The sequence below is a fragment of the Anomaloglossus baeobatrachus genome, chromosome 4, assembly GCF_048569485.1.
Source record: "Anomaloglossus baeobatrachus isolate aAnoBae1 chromosome 4, aAnoBae1.hap1, whole genome shotgun sequence".
In the NCBI taxonomy this organism is placed as follows: Eukaryota; Metazoa; Chordata; class Amphibia; order Anura; family Aromobatidae; genus Anomaloglossus; species Anomaloglossus baeobatrachus.
The window spans coordinates 327,817,485-327,838,224 of record NC_134356.1 but is presented as its reverse complement, the minus strand read 5'-3'; the positions used below and the strand labels follow the sequence as shown (position 1 = coordinate 327,838,224).

General features: G+C 40.9%; 1 protein-coding gene across 1 annotated transcript in view; it reads left to right on the top strand.

Moving 5' to 3' along the window:
* TFEC (transcription factor EC) overlaps window positions 1–20,740 on the top strand; it is a 49,112-nt gene that overhangs the window by 7,485 nt on the left and 20,887 nt on the right. Inside the window, exon 3 of the mRNA XM_075342512.1 lies at window positions 2,960–3,055. Within this exon, the coding sequence (XP_075198627.1) occupies window positions 2,960–3,055 (96 nt within the window). The remainder of the gene's footprint in view (window positions 1–2,959; window positions 3,056–20,740) is intronic.

The following is a 20,740-nucleotide window of genomic DNA, read 5'->3' as shown; positions in this document are numbered from 1 at the left end:
TCAGAAACTGTAGAAGATTGACAGAAGCGGTGGTGATAGAAGATGAAGATGCCAGAGGGTCAGTACAAGACTAGGGGCTGGGGACTTAGATGTAAAGCACTATTCCAGTGTTTTTGTTTTTTTCTCAGGACTGGAGTAGGGCTTTACATCTAAGGTCCCTTCCCCCAGTCACACTCACTCTCCGGCATTTTCCCCATTTTTTATGTTATTCTAGTCCTCCAGCGCCTTCTTGTGACTGTAACTTATAAGTAGAGGGAGGTCAGAGGTCACATCACAAGCTCATAAAGCAAGTCTATGAGAGTGAAAACAAGACCAAGATGAGGCTCTTGTGGAGTTATATTGATTTGGAACCTCTGGCGTGCTCCATGAAACACTGGAGCAGCCGGCAGGTCACAAATTGCAGAAGACCATCAGAAGCGGAGGTGATAGAAGATAAAGCTGCCGGAGAGTAAGTATAAGACTAGGGGCAGGGGACTAAAGGGGGCTTTACACGCTACAATATCGTTAATGTTTTATCGTCGGGGTCATGCCGTTAGTGACGCACATCCAGCATCATTAACGGTATCGCAGCATGTAAAACTTACCAGCGACCTTAAACGTCCTCCAAAGTGGTGAAAATTGTTCACCATGGAGAGGTCGTCCTAAAACCAAAAACTGTTAATTGTTGTTTATAGATGTTGTTCCTCGTTCCTGCGGCAGCACACATCACTGTGTGTGACACCACAAGAGCGAGGAACCTCACCTTTACCTGCGTCCTGCCCACAATGAAGAAGGAAGGAGGTGGGCGGGATGTTCGTCCCGCTCATCTCCGCCCCCCCGCTTTGATTGGCCGGCCGCTTAGTGACATCACGGTGACGTCGCCGTGACGCTGAACGCACCTCCCCCTTGAGGGAGGGATTGTTCGGCAGTCACAGCGACAACGCCAACCAGGTGAGTGGGTGTGATGCTGCCGTAGCGATAATGTTTGCTGCGGCAGCGATCACTCGATATCGCATGCACGACGGGGGCAGGTGCTTTTGCGTACGATATCGCAAGCAATTGCTAGACATATTGTAGCGTCTAAAGCCCTCTTTAGATTTAAAGCACCACTCCAGCAGTGAAATATAAAAGAAACGCTGGCGGGATACTTTCAGTGTAAGATATTTGAAAATGAAGCAAACCTTGACTCTAAAACAAGTCATGCCTTATTTGCAAACAATATCAGTAGGTTAGCTAGCTTACCACATGTGGTGTGATGCAGGGTATCAAAGAACTACAAACTATGATTTATAAAACACCAACAATCAGCCTTGGTCAGATATGAACAAACTGGGCGCCCCCTTCCCTGACGAAGGCTGACGCTGAAACGCGCGTCGGACGGGACTTGGCGCCATTCCAGCTGTGAGTATGTGTGCTTATTGCTAAATATTTGACTGCCACTGGATGATGCCCTTTGTACTTTTTTGATCTGGGATTGTGCCTAAATATATTTCAATGATACTTGCTGGCTTCCCCTTCACTCTTTAGTAAGGCTATTCTGTGGCTTCTATATAACATTGCACACGTGTCTGCTCCCAGTTGCTCTGGTATGCCATCTTGTGTACCCTCTCTTCTATTACACCCCTTCTTGTTCTTTTACAAAAAGTTTTTTTGATAAATAAAGATTCTTTTATATTAACTTTGTCATCTGATCTTCTTTTGTGAGTTGGTTTTGAAACTATGATTTATGTTGTCATTTTTACATCTTATTTTGTTTCACAGCATATATAGAATATGTATGATTAGTGGTTATAGAAGTCAATTTGTTTTGCTCTACATATGGAAAAATAGTAACATTAAGTCAAATATTAATTAAGCATGCTATAATGGCTCTTCTTCAATAATATTAAAGAAGTCTAGTAGATGTTTTACTGATGGTTCTTGCTTAGGATAGGACATTAGTATCTTATTGGTGGGGGTGCGATGCCTGAAATGCCTGCAAATTAGTTGTTACTGGCAGTGGCTGGAAGCTCTCAGATACTGAGAGAGCAGAGCTGCTCTGTGAAATAGCCACGGATGGTACTGCAGATCCACCCCCAATTCGGTACATGTGTAGTACCCAGCAATGACCACTATAGAAATGATGTTACTACTGTATTCCGGTAGCATCGGAGAACATCTGGCTACTACTGCCACACTGACCAATCCAATATTGCTGTTCTGTACATCATCATAAAAAAAAATAGTGACTAATACCTATGTATAGATAAGCTGGTTGTGATGCCTATTTGTGTTCCAGGCATAAACTGGAGATGGAAATATAAGACCTCATCGATATGGCTGAACTGATTATTATGCGATATGCAGACACAGAGGCCTTAGGGGGTCTAAAGTATAGATCTATAGGTACTCTCATGTGACAAAGCAAAGTGCCCCATACATAATTTATTTATATTTATAGTGGAGACTACCTGTCAAATAAGAATCTAAAAATTAGTCCCATAATGGGTAGATTCATAAAAAACTTGCAGGTTGTCAGCTTGCATACATGAGACCTAAGATAGATGCCAACACAGTATCTGCTATGTAGTCTTGTATTTTCATTTTACTTGTCTTTTTCTGCTGCAGTCAAAACCATGAGAAAGAAAAAAAAAGCTTTTCATCAATTTTCCATCCTATCTTCAATGAACATCTATAAACAGTTTAAAAATCATGCTAATAAAGCTTGTTTTAAGCAAATTCTAGCATTCTTGCTATTTATTATAGTCTAAGAATACTCCAGGAAAATGTCTAAATTGATTCTTGCTATGACTGTTGTAGATATATAATGTAGATTGCTTCCATTGTGGGAATATTATCCTCTGAGAACCGCTATATTCTTTAAACTCCTCTACCTTTAGGCATGACGGGCTATTTATGAAAGAGGTGTACTGATCATGTCACATATGTGAATAATTATCTTAGAGGTCAATATAAATACAATATATTTATTTTTTAACAGATGGAGGAGGTTATTGATGACATAATCAGTCTGGAAACAAGTTTCAATGATGATGGCTTGAACTGCACAGACCCTACATTGCTAATGCCAAATAATGTAAGAGTTATACATTAATACTAAGATAAGTGGTAAAATGCAATGTCCTGTGTTATATGTAATAGCTAGAGATGAGCAAATATATGATTGGAATTGATTTTACAAGAATTTGACAATAATCCACATTAGTTAAAATGTGGAATTTTTGTATTTCACTTCTGCACAGGGTTTCTAGAAAATTCAGTTGTTTGTTGCCCCATTATGAACTGTAAAGGGCCAGAAAAAGGTTAAAAAAGAAAAAAATACTTACTATATACTTACCTTACTGCTCACTTTTCTGGTTCCCATTGCATTTCCTGATCATCGTCATATCCACTGAAATCATATGCCTCTAACACTAGACAGAGATGTTCAGCTCAACGTATGTGCTCTTCACGTCATGATCAACAATGTCATGGTGTATGTTGTAACATCACTATATTGTGATTTTTTTTGTGCACTTGCACAAAACCCTTCCTGGCTTCATCAGAGCTGGAGGTCCCTACCTAGTATGTGGCAATTCCAGTGTGATCAGTGGTAATGAGACGATTCAGTGGGTAACAATGAGCAGCAGTGGGGCAGTTGAGCAGGGACGTGAGTAGTATAAGCACTTTTGTTTTTATATTTTATGGTATGTGTGCTGTGGGGTCCTGAGAGATCCCAGAGCATAATATGGAACATTCAATTCACAGAGAATAAGGTCTCTGCAAAATACATTTCTTGGGAAAATCCATGCCACAGGCAAATGAGAATTTTGCCAGATCCCCTAATGTCTTATTAGACAACCACTTTTAAGGCAAAAATAACTGTCCTAAAAACCAAAGTAGACTATATCTTGAGGGAATAAGTTTTCTTCTTAATCTGTTGTTGGAGACCTAAATCCTAAAATTTTGTAACTATTTTAACATTTAAGAGGTTGTCAGACTTCTATCAAATGTTTCCAATGGTATGAAATATTACAAGAGTAAAATATGGTATTCTCATCTTCTCTAATCCTGTGTATCCAGTGTTGGTAACTTTGGTGGTCTGCATTGGAGTAGTAAGTGGTAACATAACAAACTTTGGTCTAGTAACAGATATCGACAGAACATGGTCCATATGCAAGAATAGTTTATAATATGGACCTTTTGCAGTCCAATAGTTCATCATAGTGAATCCTTTTATGTATGTGTGACCAAAGATGCTTTGTAGGTGGAAGGAGGCCCCCTTACTTCTTAGGCCTCTGTGCAGCTGCACATGTTGCATCAATGGAGTGTTTGCCCCTGGTTTGGTCACCTTACCTGCAATTGATTATATTTGTTAGAAGACATGAAAGGAACATCTTGCAGGGAATATGAGAATACATCACTTTCTAGTCACCTGACCACTGCAGACAATCACAAGACTTAGGAGTCGGGAGTAAGGCCCTTCAACTAAATTCTGAATTAATCAAATTACTTGTAGTAATGCTACGGCCTCTTGGTTGCTCAATCTGGTTCTAGATTTTAACAGACAATTAAATTAGTTCCAAGCCAAAATAAGCAGGTCCTTAACAAGAGAGTTGCCTTCAATTCTTCTAAGTTGTTAAAATTATCACGGAAATATATACCCATGTATAATATGCTAGACCTGAGCTGTAACTTCTATTTTTTCAAAGTAAATTCTGATACAAAAAAAGTAAAACCAAATATCAGTGCACTCAAGTGTACAAGACATTTTCACTCTGGAAAAGAAGCTATTATGTACTCTTTGTCTACAGTGGCATTTCATTTTAATATATATTGTCAAATCTAATCCTATAAATTTGGAAAAGTCTTTAGGTCTTAATGCCACTAGAAAACTTCAAACTTAATAAAATTTCTACATGAATAATCTAAACTTTATAGAACGAATGGCTTTACAATGGAAGTAAAACTAGTATTCATTGTATATCTGGCTTTGTTCCGCAACTCTTTCTTATTCATTGATAAAATGTAAAGTACAGAGAATCCTCCACGTAAAACTTTATAGCAAGAAAACTAGTAGATATAGCCCTCCACCTACACTGTACACAGTTTTTTTTTAAATCAGTTTTACTTGGGGCATCACTTTGCTCACATTATTAGGAGGCAGGCTAATATTACAAATGTATAAATAGGACTCTGCACTATACATAGAGCGTAACAATATATTGGCACAATAAATCAGAGAACCATTATTGACAGTGGTTATAATAAACACCCCCTAGCTGTCTTTACGCAGGTATAAATAATATTTGTGGATGAGATTTATGCAAAAATATTTTCTTGAATGAGCCATATCAGGTAAGTCTGTGAAAAATATTACCGTATTTTTTGTTTTATAAGATGCATCGAATTATAAGACGCACCTCAAATTTAGAGATAAAAAAGGTAAAAAAAAATGAGGTCCATCTTATACTTCGGTGTTGTCTTACCAGAGGGGAATTGGCAGTGGTCATGGAGCCGAATCACAGGAGGCAGGGGTGGTGGTAGTAGTAGGGTGATGCTGCAGGTGCTGTAATGGGGGCTCTGCTGGCAGTGGTGGGGTCTGTGCTGGCAGTGGTTGGACGGTACTGGTTGTGGAAGCTGTGCTTGCTATGTGGAGCAGGCCGGTTCGGTGGGTGTCCAGGTGCTCTGCCGGCGGGGCAGGCTTCAAATAAATGGTGCCTGGAGTGGTGCGTGCGCAGATTGAGCTCTTAGCTCAATGACAAGATCTTGAGCTGAGAGCTCAATCTGCGCACTCGCCAACTCCAGGTGTTTTGGAGCCAGAGAATCTGGGACACCCACCGCACCACCACCACAGCCGGCACAGACAGCCACCCACCCGCACAGACAGACAGCCGTCCAGCTGCCCACACAGAGAAGCAGCCAGCCTGTAGCCCGCACATAGAGGCAGACAGCCTGTCCCCGCACATAGAGGCAGTCAGCCTGTCACCCGAACATAGAGGCAGCCTGCCTGCCACCCTCACAGAGAGGCAGCCAGCCGCCCGCACAGCCAGCCGCCCGCACAGAGAGGCAGCTGGCTGGCCATCCGCACAGAGAAGCAGCCGTCTGGCTGCCCACACAGAGAGCAGCCCACACAGAGAGGCAGCCAGCCACCCACACAGACAGCCGCCCGCACAACCCCCACCGCAGCCAGCACAGTGCCAATTCTCCACCTCCCAATAAGCTATATTTAGATTTTAAGACGCATCCATCATTTTCCTCCCAAATGTTTCGGAGGAAAAGTGCATTTTATAGTCCGAAAAATAAGGTATATAAAAGTGGTCAGATAGGCTGTAATACAATACCTGAAGGTGTAAATCAGATATTGATGAATGTAGGTATATGGACCATGTTGTTTGAAACTCTTGCATGAATGTTAAATGCTTAGATTTCGATGTGTACATAGCTGTTCTATTAAAGAGGACCTGTCAACAGCTCAAAAGAGGCCAGTTTTTGCTTGTATTTCATTTTAATATACAAGTGCATCTTAATAAATTAGAATATCCTCAAAAAGTTAATTTATTTCAGTAATTAAATACAAAAGGGGAAACACATATATTATATAGAATCATTACAAATAGAGTGATCTATTTCAAGTGTTTATTTCTGTTAATGTTGATGTCAATGAAAACCCAAAAATCATTATCTCATAAAATTATAAGATTATATAAGACCAACTGAAAAAAATATATTAAATTCAGAAATGTTGGCCTACTGAAATGTATGTATAGTAAATGCACTCAATACTTGGTCGGGGCTCCTTTTACATGAATTACTGCATTACTGCAGGCGATCAGCCTGTGGCACTGCTGTGGTGTTCTAATTTATTGAGAAGCACCTGTACTGGATAATGAGATCGGTGTTAATTAATGGGGTTGTCCGATCTACATCCACAAGTCTGCAGTTACTCTGTGTAAAACTCTATGTTACTGAAGACATGCACTGTACACTGTGAGCATTCACCGATTTCAGAGCTGGGAATGGTGGTCACATGGCTGCGAGTATGCGCTATACATATTCCCATCCAGAATTCGACAAAAGTAGAGGGGCATCACTCAATGCAAATGTATTGAGTGAAGTCACACTTACAGTTAGGTCCAGAAATATTTGGACAGTGACACAATTTTCGCGAGTTGGGCTCTGCATGCCACCACATTGGATTTGAAATGAAACCTCTACAACAGAATTCAAGTGCAGATTGTAACGTTTAATTTGAAGGTTTGAACAAAAATATCTGATAGAAATTGTAGGAATTGTACACATTTCTTTACAAACACTCCACATTTTAGGAGGTCAAAAGTAATTGGACAAATAAACCAAACCCAAACAAAATAATTTTATTTTCAATATTTTGTTGCAAATCCTTTGGAGGCAATCACTGCCTTAAGTCTGGAACCCATGGACATCACCAAACGCTGGGTTTCCTCCTTCTTAATGCTTTGCCAGGCCTTTACAGCCGCAGCCTTCAGGTCTTGCTTGTTTGTGGGTCTTTCCGTCTTAAGTCTGGATTTGAGCAAGTGAAATGCATGCTCAATTGAGTTAAGATCTGGTGATTGACTTGGCCATTGCAGAATGTTCCACTTTTTTGCACTCATGAACTCCTGGGTAGCTTTGGCTGTATGCTTGGGGTCATTGTCCATCTGTACTATGAAGCGCCGTCTGATCAACTTTGCGGCATTTGGCTGAATCTGGGCTGAAAGTATATCCATGTACACTTCAGAATTCATCCAACTACTCTTGTCTGCTGTTATGTCATCAATAAACACAAGTGACCCAGTGCCATTGAAAGCCATGCATGCCCATGCCATCACGTTGCCTCCACCATGTTTTACAGAGGATGTGGTGTGCCTTGGATCATGTGCTGTTCCCTTTCTTCTCCAAACTTTTTTCTTCCCATCATTCTGGTACAGGTTGATCTTTGTCTCATCTGTCCATAGAATACTTTTCCAGAACTGAGCTGGCTTCATGAGGTGTTTTTCAGCAAATTTAACTCTGGCCTGTCTATTTTTGGAATTGATGAATGGTTTGCATCTAGATGTAAACCCTTTGTATTTACTTTCATGGAGTCTTCTCTTTACTGTTGACTTAGAGATAGATACACCTACTTCACTGAGAGTGTTCTGGACTTCAGTTGATGTTGTGAACGGGTTCTTCTTCACCAAAGAAAGTATGCGGTGATCATCCACCATTGTTGTCATCCGTGGACGCCCAGGCCTTTTTGAGTTCCCAAGCTCACCAGTCAATTCCTTTTTTCTCAGAATGTACCCGACTGTTGATTTTGCTACTCCAAGCATGTCTGCTATCTCTCTGATGGATTTTTTCTTTTTTTTCAGCCTCAGGATGTTCTGCTTCACCTCAATTGAGAGTTCCTTAGACCGCATGTTGTCTGGTCACAGCAACAGCTTCCAAATGCAAAACCACACACCTGTAATCAACCCCAGACCTTTTAACTACTTCATTGATTACAGGTTAACGAGGGAGACGCCTTCAGAGTTAATTGCAGCCCTTAGAGTCCCTTGTCCAATTACTTTTGGTCCCTTGAAAAAGAGGAGGCTATGCATTACAGAGCTATGATTCCTAAACCCTTTCTCCGATTTGGATGTGAAAACTCTCATATTGCAGCTGGGAGTGTGCACTTTCAGCCCATATTATATATATAATTGTATTTCTCAACATGTTTTTGTAAACAGCTAAAATAACAAAACTTGTGTCACTGTCCAAATATTTCTGGACCTAACTGTATGTAGTTGGATTCTGGCCAGGAGATTTCCTATCAGATACTGGTGGCCACGTGACCACCGTTCCCAGCTCTGAAGCTGTTGAATCCTCACAGTGCACTGCGTGAAATGTGAGGATTCACAAGTCTGGAGTCACATAGAGTGACTGAAGACTTATGGATATAGACCAGCCAACTCCCTTTGAAAGTGAGTCTCATGGTCTTTAATGTTGTTACACAGGCATGAAACATATTTGGTTTGGTGTCCCATACATTATAACGTGAATCCCATCCTAAAATGATTGCTGTAAATTATTAAATCTTTGAGCACCGCAAGAGGAGATTGTTCATGTTAACTAGAAAGTTGCATATTAAATATTGTAGTAATTGGCATTAATTTACTTTACTGCAAGTATTACATTCGACAGTGGGCCCATATCAAATTTCTATTTTATAGCTTTGCCAAATTGCCAAATTCAAGATGATTCCCCGCTATAGTTCATTGGGCATTTTGCACATAGATGCAGTTAGCTATTGCAAGTAATTGGAAAACTTGTAAAGTTAAAGATTATATGATCCTGCTTTCTGCTGCCCCCTACTGGCTCTAATACAGTTTAGGCTGTCTTGTTCTTCCCATCTAAAAAACCAAGATAAACTGTCTGTGATAATAATATTAATCTAAAAGCAAATGATTAAAGAAAAAAACTTGATAGAAGATTTAATGTTCCTTTAAGTGTGCTAAGCAAATAAATAGATTGACATGACAGAATGCACACAACTCCTACAAGGACATCTGCACACTCAACTGGACAAACATTAACACAACAATTTGCCTAGCAAAGTGAAAAACGAAATAAGGAGATAGGAAAGCAAAGTTACAAAAGAAAGCAAAGTTCACTTTGTCTAGCAAAATCATTCTCCGCATCATTTCTCAGCTGTAAGATTCAAGATACAACATATTGCAGACAAGAAGGAGAAGGTAAGAACACATTATCACGTTATTTTAGGGATGATCGAATACTTCGATTATTTGGCTTCGCGAATATTTTCCGAATACCTCGCCACTATTCGACTATTCGCAAATATTCGATGCACAATGTAAGTCTATGGGAAACTCGAATAACAACTATTCGGTACTATTTGGGCTTCCCATAGACTTACATTGCGCATCAAATAGCCGAATAGCGGCAAGGTATTCAGAAAATATTTGCGAAGCCGAATATTTGAGGTATTCGATTACCCCTACATTATTTATATACAGAAGACATCAATATATAGTGTAGACATAGCTACTAATAGTTAAGATGGCAAGTCATGTAAAGTCTGGAATAGGAGAGAGGAATAATTATGGGGCATCTCCCTGTGATAAGTAAAAATATCATACAAGATAATAATAAAAATAATAATAATATTAATCTTTATTTCTATAGTGCCAACATATTCCGCAGCGCTTTACAAGATAATTATTACTATTGATTGTGCATTTTGAGTCACAGTCATAATAAAATGACTATACTAACATTTACAGAGAAGGTGATAAAGAAAAAAAAAATTCAATGCAGAGTATTTTTTTCCCATAAGCCTTACCCTTTTTATTGTTTTCACCAGCCATTTTATTAACCATGTAGTGGATTTAAAATATTTGTAGGGTGGAATGGAATTTTTTTTTTTTTAAATTTATGTTATGTTTTCTTTTAGGGGGTAGTTTTCCTAATAACTTTATTTACTGTAGGCCAGCTCTAGGATAATAGAATTAACATCATACTATACTTGTGTAATTTTTGGCATGTTTTATTATGTTTACAACATGAAAAACTTTTTTGCCAAACAAAATGTTTTGTGTTTCAATATTCTGAGACCATAACTCTTTTTCATTAATGAAATTGTGAAGATTTTTTATATGTAAGATGAGTAATAGTTTTTTATGTTTTTTTGAGGGGCGTGGGGTTCATAATAATTTTATTAATTTTAGGCTACCTGTAGGATAATAGAATTAAAATAATACTAAATTTACAGAATTTTTGCCATGTTTAGCCATGTTTGCAAAATAAAAACACTTTTTGCCAAACAGAATATTTTGTGTTTCAATATTCTGAGACCAGAACACTTTTTAATTGATGAAACTGTGTGAAGGTTTTTTATATGCAAGATGAGCTGTAGTTTTTAATGGAACAATTTTGAAATACATCCAATTTATTTTCAAAATTTTTTATTGATTTACCGTAATTTTTTTTCTGATCAGGTGTATTAATAAGTAATAATACTTAGATAGCAGACCTGAGGACCTTAGGCCATTGGATGCCCTGATAAACCATTGAAGTAGAAGGGTAGAGAAAATGTGGTCCCTCCTTGCTGCTGTGGAGGTCATAAGAACAGGACAGGATTATGATATATGTGTTTTTTGTGTTGTAGTCACCACAACAAAGTAAGGTGAGCAAGATATCACTGCACTTCATTGCAGTTATTTGGATATGACCCTATTGTGTATTTTTGTTTCCTATAGGTCTTTATCTGATAAATCATTGGCACTATTAGATTGCATTGTAGAGAGGGGAAATGGTAAGATTATATACCATGGCTTTTCTGGAGGACCCTGGCTGTTTATTATAGAAGCTACATAATTGATATGGCTCAAGCTCAGCATTTGAGTCTGCTTCGTATACTTCTTGGGACCTTCTGCTTTACATACATAGCAAATGATATTAAGGTACCGTATTTTTCGGACCATAAGACGCACCGGACCATAAGACACATCCTGGATTTAGAGAAGGAAAATAGGAAAATAAAATTTGAAGCAAAAAATGTGGTCATGACACACGGTTATGGGACGAGGATATGCTGCTGACACTGTTATGGGGGTAATGTCCCCAAATTTTCCACTAAGGTACCCCATCCTGGTAATGATCCTCCTGCCTTAAATATGATCCCCATGCTTGTATACATATGTCCCTCATCATGGTATAGCCCCCATCCTGCTATATACTGCCATCCTGGTATGTGCTCCCATCTTGCTATATACCCCCATCCTGGTATATGGACGCAGCCTACTATATACCCCATCCTGGCATATGGCCGCATCCTGCTATATACCCCATCCTGCTATATGCCCTCATCCTGCTCCTAATATACACCACCCTGGTGTATGGCCGCATCCTGCTATATACCCCCATCCTGCTATATACCCTCATCCTGCTATATACCCCCATACTGATATATACCCCATCCTGATAAATACCCCCATCCTGCTATATACCCCCATCCTGCTATATACACCATCCTGCCATATACCCCTATCCTGTGCTATATACCCTCATCATGCTATATATCCCATCCTGCTGTATACCCCAATCTTGCTATATACCCCATCCTGATACATACCCCCATCCTGCTGTATGGCCGCATCCTGTAGCACACAAAAAATAAATGTTTATACTCACCTTTCCTCACTCCCTGCAGCATTGCTCCTCCTCCTCCCGTCTGTCCCAGCAGCAGTGCCGCTGAGTGGAGTTGGCCACGATCCCTGCAGCATCGCGATGTCCTCCTGTCTGTGCCGGCCGCGGCTGTGTGTGGACACGTGAGCACAGCAATGATGTCATCGCTGTGCGTAGCACTAGTCTTCACACACAGTCGCGGCCGGCAGACAGGAGGACGGTGCGATGCTGCAGGGATCGTGGCCGGTGAGTATACTGATTCACTGCACCCCACGCTGATGATGATGCATGGGAAGCAGTGAATACAGCCGCACATGATCACTCCAGGCTGTAGTTGCCAGGGGTGATCATGTGGGCCGGCTGTTTACTATACGCGCACCCCCTGCCCATCATCCTACCCACCTGTCAGTGCCGGCTTCAGTTCTGAGAGATGCTGGGCGGAATGATGGGCGTGCATATTAAATGAGTGGGCCCACGTTGTCACAGCAGGTGCTGCTATAGCCTGCTCATGCCCACGATGACCCGCGCCACTGCAGCACCCTCATTCCCCGCAGCCATGCCCTACATTCACACTATAAGACACACACCCCACTTTCCCCCAACATTTGGGGGAAAAAAGTGCATCTTATAGTCCAAAAAATACGGTATAGAGCATTATCTCACTGAATAACATATGTGTTGAAGCAAAACTATTTTTTGTGCTTTAAGGCCACATGCACATTTGGAGTATTTTGGGAGATATTTACCTCAGTATTAGAGATGAAAAAAAGACTCGCAGATAACCAGGATTGGCAGGAACCCGGTTCTCTTTTAAAAAAAAATGTAGGTAGAAGGAATAGGGAAATAGTAGCGCGGGCGCTGTACTTACCAAGGATCCGTCATGGTAGTAACCACTTCCAGGTCACACATTCAATCCTAGAGCTGATAACCCTAATTGAGTATTCACTGCTTTCCCCGCTCACTGGCACCTATAATTGGTTGCAGTCAGACATGCCCCCAGCCTGTGTGACAGTGTGTCTGACCAATCACAAACCCAGTGGGAGGGTCTATAGCGTACAGTAAAAATAAGTAAATAAAAATTTGGCATAGGATCCCCTCATATTATGATACCCAGAACAGATAAAGACCACGGCTACAGGCTGCAGCCCCCAGCCCTGCACTTATTTTGGCTATGTATCAAAATAAGAGACACCACATGCGGCTTTTTTTATTTAATTATTTAAATAAATAATTTAAAAAAAACAGAGTGCGGTCCCCCAAATTTTGATACCCAGCCAAGATAAAGCCAGAGAGCTGTGGGATGGTATTCTCAGACTGGTGAGGTCCATGCTTATTGGACCACCCCCAGCTTAAAAATAGAAACCTGCAGCCTCCCCGGAATTGTCGCATCCATTAGATGCGACAAGCCTGGTGCTTTACCTGGTGATTTCCCAATTGCTCTGGTGTGGTGGAAATTGGGGTAATTAGGATTTATTGGCAGCCTACAGCAGACACTAAGTCCTAGATTAGTAATGGCAGGCATCTATGAGACATCCCCATCACTATTCTGTAAGGGAAAGTAAATAAACACAAACACCAAAAAATCATTTATTTGGAATAAAATACAAAAAAAACCCCTCTTTCCCCTCTTTATTAACTCCCAAACACCCCTGTAGTTCCGACGTAATCCACATGAGGTCCCACAATGATTCAGCTCTGCTACATCTGAGTCAATGCGAGTAGCGATAGAGCATAACTGCCCTCTGTGTGTGTATAAAGAGACTGAGCCGCGATCAGCAATGACATAACACAGGTTATTTGCGGTCAAAGCTGGATGTTCCCATGGTCCTCTACCTTTGACAGCAGGTAACCTGACCTCAGGTTACCTCAGTAAAGTCAATGAACTCACATGCATCTCCTGGCAGAAAACCACACTTTTTTTGCCAAGAGATGCAGATGTAGTGCTGAAATTTTCACACCATATTCATACACCCAATTACATCTCCTGGGCAAAAATGGCATCAAAACTGCAGCAAAACAAAAGCAGCAAAACAACACGGTTTTTTTGCCAGGAGGTGTAGATGGGTGCAGGAATATGGTGTAAAAAGGTCATCACCAAATTTGCATATCTTGGCCCAAAAATACAAAAAAAACCATTTCTGCCAGGAGGTGCAAATTTTGTGCTGAAATCTGGTGCAGACATTTCAGCACCAAATTTGCAACCGCTGGCAGAAAACTACATCAAAACTGCTGCAAAAAAACTCAGTTTTTTTGTCAGGAGGTGTAGATTGGGTGCAAGAATATGGTGTAAAATGTCATTACCAATTTTACATCTCTTGGCCAAAAAATGCAAAAAAAAAAAATATATATATTTTTTTGCCAGGAGGTGCAAATATGGTGCTGAAATCTGTTGCAGACATTTTGGCACCAAATTTGCACCTATTGGCAAAAAAGGAATGATGACGTCACTCAGGTTATTTATGGTCACAGGTGGGAACCTCCAGCTGTGACCGTAAATCACCTAAGTGATTATTTAAATAATTTAAAAAAATCCACATGCGGTTCCTCTTATTTTGATACACAGCCAAGATAAGCTCCCGGTTGAGGGCTGTAGCCATGGGCTTTATCTGTGCTGGGTATCATAACACAGGGGGGCCCTATGCCAAATATTTTATTTGTTTAGTTATTTTTATACTACGATACTGGCCCACATACAGCGCCTGGGATTGGCTGCATGCAGATGCTGTCACACAGGCTGGAGGTGCATATAGCAGCCACTAATCAGAGACACCAGGACAGCCGGTGGGCGGTGAAAGCAGTACATATGGATGAGCAATGATGAGCGGCCCAGGAAGTGAAGAAGAGGCCACAGGAGCAGCGTACAGCCACAACGGAGCCTCGGTAAGTATGAAGCGTTCACTTCATTCTTATTTTCTTTATTTTCCTTTTTCATTTTTTTCATTTCTTGAGTGTCGGATACGGATATGGATCAAACACACAAAATCCCGGGCCTGGCACCTGGAACTTTTGCAATCGAGTGGATCCGGACTTTTACAGTCCGGGTCCGCTCATCACTACTCAATATCTGTAAGCCAAAACCAGTGAAACAATCAGAGGAAAAGTATAATAGACACTCGAGCACCAATTCTGCATTTTTTTTTTCACAGTCCTGGTTTTAGCTACAAATACTGAGGTAAAAAACTCATCAAATACTGAACGTGTGCACATGGCCTTACAAATACTGAGGTAAAAAAAACCTCATCAAATACTGAACGTGTGCACGTGGCTAAACAAGGTCTGGGGCCTCTTTGTTATAGGCATCACTTCTGTTCATATATAAAAAACAGAATATCAAAAAGTAATAAAAGCAATAAAAGCCTGCTTATTAAGTGATGTGCTCCCTTAAAATATTAAAATAGTTTTCAAACACAGTGTAAAGAAAAAATGTATTATAGTAGGAATCCTTTAAATATTTTCCCTTATAACAGTTACCTGAAACTATCCCAATTTGAAATAGGTATAATTATAATATTAGCAAATATCTCCAGCTAGAACTGTAGTATACTTACATTTCAGCAAAAAATTAACTCCAAGAGCAAACTACCATTAAAAGGTATTTGTCACCAGGTTTTTGCTCTCCCATCAGAAAGCAGCATAATGTAGAGACAGAAACCATGATTCCAGCAATGTGTCACTTACTGAGCTGTTTGCTGTCATTTTGATAAAATCAGTGTTTTCTCTACTGCAGATCTAGCAGTTATACAGAGGTCATGAATATGCTGGACTACCTGCAGCACGCCAAGTAGTCCTCTCAACATAATCTTCTGCTGATTAAACAGTGATTTATCAAAACTACACTAAGCAGCTCAGTAAGTGACACATCGCTGGAATCAAAATCTCTGTACCTACGCTATGCTGCTCTCAGATTAGGTGACAAAAACAGGTATCAGATTCCCTATAACAGTCATGGCGAACCTTTCACAGGCCGAGTGCCCAAACTGTAGCCCTAAACCCAATTTTTTTTCCGAAGTGCCAACCAATCTTATTATGTAAATAATTCATTGTATTTGTAACCTTACCTTTGCCATCTTCTCCTCAGCAGGGGGCATCACGCTCATGCATGCTTACCACACATTGAAGATGAGCCATTGCCACTGCCCTTTCCAGACACAGCAGTTGGATTGATGTTTCTGGAAAAAATTGCCAGAGATTTTAGCATGGAATGCAATCATATTTCACCCTGTAATCCACATCTACATTTCAAAGCCTGAAGATCTTGAAAATCCATAAAGACGTAGGAGTTGCTACCCTCCCCCTTCATTGTGTACTTATGTCCCCCTTCCTGGGCCACTTCCTGGTAAACATGTCCCCCATCCTGATATATATTTTCTACATTCTGGTATATTTGTCCCCATCATGGCCCCATCCTGGCAAATGTACCCCATCCCGGCATATTCTCCATCCTGGTAAATGGTCCTCCATCCTGGTAAATGTACCCCATTATTATAAATGTATTTCATCGCTGGCATGTTCCCCCATGCTGTTAAATGACCCCATCCTGGTAAATGTACCTCATCCCGGCATGCACCCCCTTCCTGGTAAATGTACTCCATCCTGGTAAATGTACCCCATCCTGGTAAATGTACCCCATTATTGTAAATGTATTTCATGCTGGCATGTTCCCCCATGCTGTTAAGTGACCCCATCCTGGTAAATGTACCCCATTCTGACATGTTCCCACATCCTGGTAAATGTACCTCATTCTGGCATGTTCTCCCATCCTGGTAAATGTACCCCATTCTGGCATGTTCTCCCATCCTGGTAAATGTACCCCATTCTAGCATGTTCCCCTATCCTGGTAAATGTACCCCATTCTGGCATGTTCCCCCATCCTGGTAAATGTACCCTATTCTGGCATGTTCCCCCATCCTGGTAAATGTACCCCATCCAGGCATGTTCCCTTATCCTGGTAAATATCCCCTTTCCTGGTTTGTTCCCCTTCCTGCTAAATGTTCCCCATCCTGGCATGTTCAGGTAGCCCCATCCTGGCATGTTTTCCCCCATCCTTTCATGTTTTCCCTTATCCTGGTAAATATATCCCCAATCATGGTAAATGTATCCCATCCTGTTAAATGTCACCCTTCCTGGCATATTCCCCTTCCTGCTAAATGTACCCCATCCTGGCATGTTTCCCCCCATCCTGGCATGTTTCCCCCCATCCTGGCATGTTTCCACCCCATTCTTGCAGCCAGGTCCCCCCCATCCTTGCAACCATGTTTCCCCCATCCTTGCAGCCATGTTTCCCCCCCATCCTTGCAGCCATGTTTCCTCCCAATCCTTGCAGCCATGTTTCCCCCATCTGTGCAGCCATGTTTCCCCCATCCGTGCTGTCCATGTTTCCCCCATCCGTGTTGTCCATGTTTCCCCCATCCGTGCTGTCCATGTTTCCCCCATCCGTGCTGGCACTGTCCCCCCATCCATGCTGTCCATGTTTCCCCTATCCGTGCAGCCATGTTTCCCCCATCCGTGCAGACATGTTTCCCCCATCTGTGCTGTCCATGTTTCCCCCATCCGTGCTGTCCATGTTTGCCCCATACGTGCTGTCTATGTTTCCCCCATCCATGCAGCCATGTTTCTCCCATCCATGCTGGCACTGTCCCCCATCCGTGCTGTCCATGTTTCCCCCATCCATTCTGGCACTGTCCCCCCATCTATGCTAGCACTTGCCCCCCATCCGTGCTCGCACTGTCCCCCCACACCTTGGCACAGCCACACACAGTTTAAGAATAAAAAAAAAAAAACCTCACCTTCCAGCACTCGCTCAAGCGCTGCGTGCCCCTGGGTCCTCAGTCAGTTCTCGCGCGGCCACAAGATGCTGGCGCTGCCTACCGATGCTCTGCCATCAACGTAACAGGCCTGCGGCCTAGGAGAGGAGCAGTGTAAGAGGGAGGAGAAATGTCTCCTCTGCTCCAACACAACTTTGAACTGCCGGCGCGATCACACCGACAGTTCAAAGTGGCTGAATGTGGCGACAGTCTGGCACGCATGCCATAGGTTCGCCATCACTGCCCTATAACAACGATAGGCCGTGTTAATCTGGTAAAGATGGTTTTATTGGCGTAATTGCTATATATTATACACAAGTCTCCGGTTTGGCTCCCTTTGAAATTTTTCTTACTTTTAAGCTGAGTTCGTGAAATTACTATGAAGGAAGAAGGTATCTTGCATGAAATATGTTATGTTTCAAACGGAAAAAGAGGACGGTGGGTTATCTGTGCCAAACCCTTGGTTATACTTTTTGGCAGCACAACTACAGCAACTTAAATCTTTACAGGGAAGTACAGCAGCTATACTTCCAGATTTCTCAGAGGGTACCACAAATGTGTAGGATCTGCACAATAGTCCTGATGATTAAGTTTTGAGAAAAGGCTAAACATTTATTGGACATTAATGAGTAGATTCCTTTTACATCTATATGGAAGAACCAAGACCTCCTGGAATTATTTAGATTAAAAGGCTCCTGCTCTTGGAAGATAGCGGGCATTCTTTATTCACCAACTTTAGATAGACGGAGTCTTTTAAAGCTTGCAACAATTTAGAGATGAAATTTTTTTATAACATAGGTGCTTTTATCAGTATCTTCAAATTCATCATACTTGGACTGAACAAGACAAAATTAAAAGGCTTAAGGTGAACAATCATTTAATGCTTATTATTATGAGTTTGAATCAACCATATACAAAATTAGTTATTCAAGATTTTATAGGCTATCGTTAACACAATTCATGCATAAACACCCACTAAATATTAAAGAAGGATGCGAACAGGATATTGGTCACATTAGCCAAGAACGCTGAGATTCAATAGTTGCTTCAACTTCGCAAGTATCCACAAGTAAAGCTCAGAGAATATCACGATTATTTTTATTACATTGAGTTTATAGAACTCCCAAATTTCTTTATAGGATAGGGCTAAGAGTAGAGTATACATGTCCCAGGTGAATTGTTGGGCCAGTGGATACACTATATACCTGGTCCTGTGGTTCTCTTTTGAATTTTCGGAAACCCACACTGAATTATATAAGTAACACATTTTATATAGATATTCTTTTACAGCTATTAGTATGCGTTTGTGAAGTGTAAATGGGGATCGTGAGGATGAGAATAAGATGCTAGCCATCAAAATGATATTTTATTTTATATAAAACCTATAGCTTTTAACTTGCTAGATAACTCTCCTCCAGGATTTGGCGAGTTTTTAAAAACAAAAAAAAAAGAAACTATTAACCTCTTAATGATTGCAGGCCAGTACATCCTGTTTTAGCATGACTTAACTACCAGGGACGTACCGGTATGTCCCAAAAATCGTGAGGGCACAGAGGGTTGTGCACCTGCAATCATGGCCGGTGACTTGGCTTATCCGACAGGAAAGGCACTACCCCTGCAGCCCAGGAAAGTGCCTGCTCAAGCTGCTTAACCCCCTTATTGCCGTGATCAATACCAATTGTGAAATTTAGGGGATTAGGAGAAGGATTGCGCTCCCTCTCACCTCTGATAGGTACCCCCTTGATGTAATCGCAAGGGCCCAAACATTGTCATGGTGATCCGAGGTCGTCATGATAACTTCCAAGTCACCTTACTACTGGGAGCCTACAGCATGATCACACGGACTCTCTCAGTGCAGCGCTGACATCTGCGATGTTCTGCAATGATCGAGCACTGCAGAACATCGCAGCTGTGATCAGAGTGTACTGTGGGGTGATGTTCTATAAAGGGACTAAGTAAAAAAGGAAAAAAGTTAAAAAAGTAAAAATATTTCCAAAAATCAGAAAACAAAGAAAAAAAAATCTAATAAATAATTATATTTGTATAAAAAAAATAAAATAAACAAAAAGTACACATATTTGGTATTGCCGTGTCGTAACAACCCGAGATATAAAACTGTCAGACTATTTATCCCCTTCCAGTGAACATGTTAAAAAAAATAAATATAAAACGTAACAAAAACAATCTTTTTAACATACAGCTGACAAAAAAGTGGAATAAAATGCGATCAAAAAGTCATAAATAAATAAAAATGGTAACGCTGAAAATGTCATCTTATCCCACAAAAATAAACTTCCGTACAGCTCTGGCAACCAAAAAATAAAAATGTTGTTGGTCTCAAAATGCAACAATGCAAACTGTTTTTTTCCTATAAAATTGTTTTTATGGTGTAAAAGCGTAAAAAACCCCCAAAACTACATAAATATGGTATCGCTGTAATCATACCGACCTGAAGAAAAAAACTATCTTAATGTGCAGGAGACTGAAAAGACAAAAGGCACTAATAGGGTACTAACCTTACAAATGCTTATAGAATAATTATCAAATGTGCTCACCTGATGCTGTTGTGAATATAGTCACAACTGCTATTGAATGCGTATAGGTTACGGCTGCAGCAGGCAACACAAGGAGTTAACGTCAAAATTTCAAATAGAATGAAATCCTGCGTTGTTGTAAGAAGATGGTCAGCAGTAGTGGTTAAACGTGACTTTATTACACGTTTCAGAGATCACATCTCCTTCCTCAGATAAATCACACATGTAATAAAATTACTGACCATAACTGCTGACCAT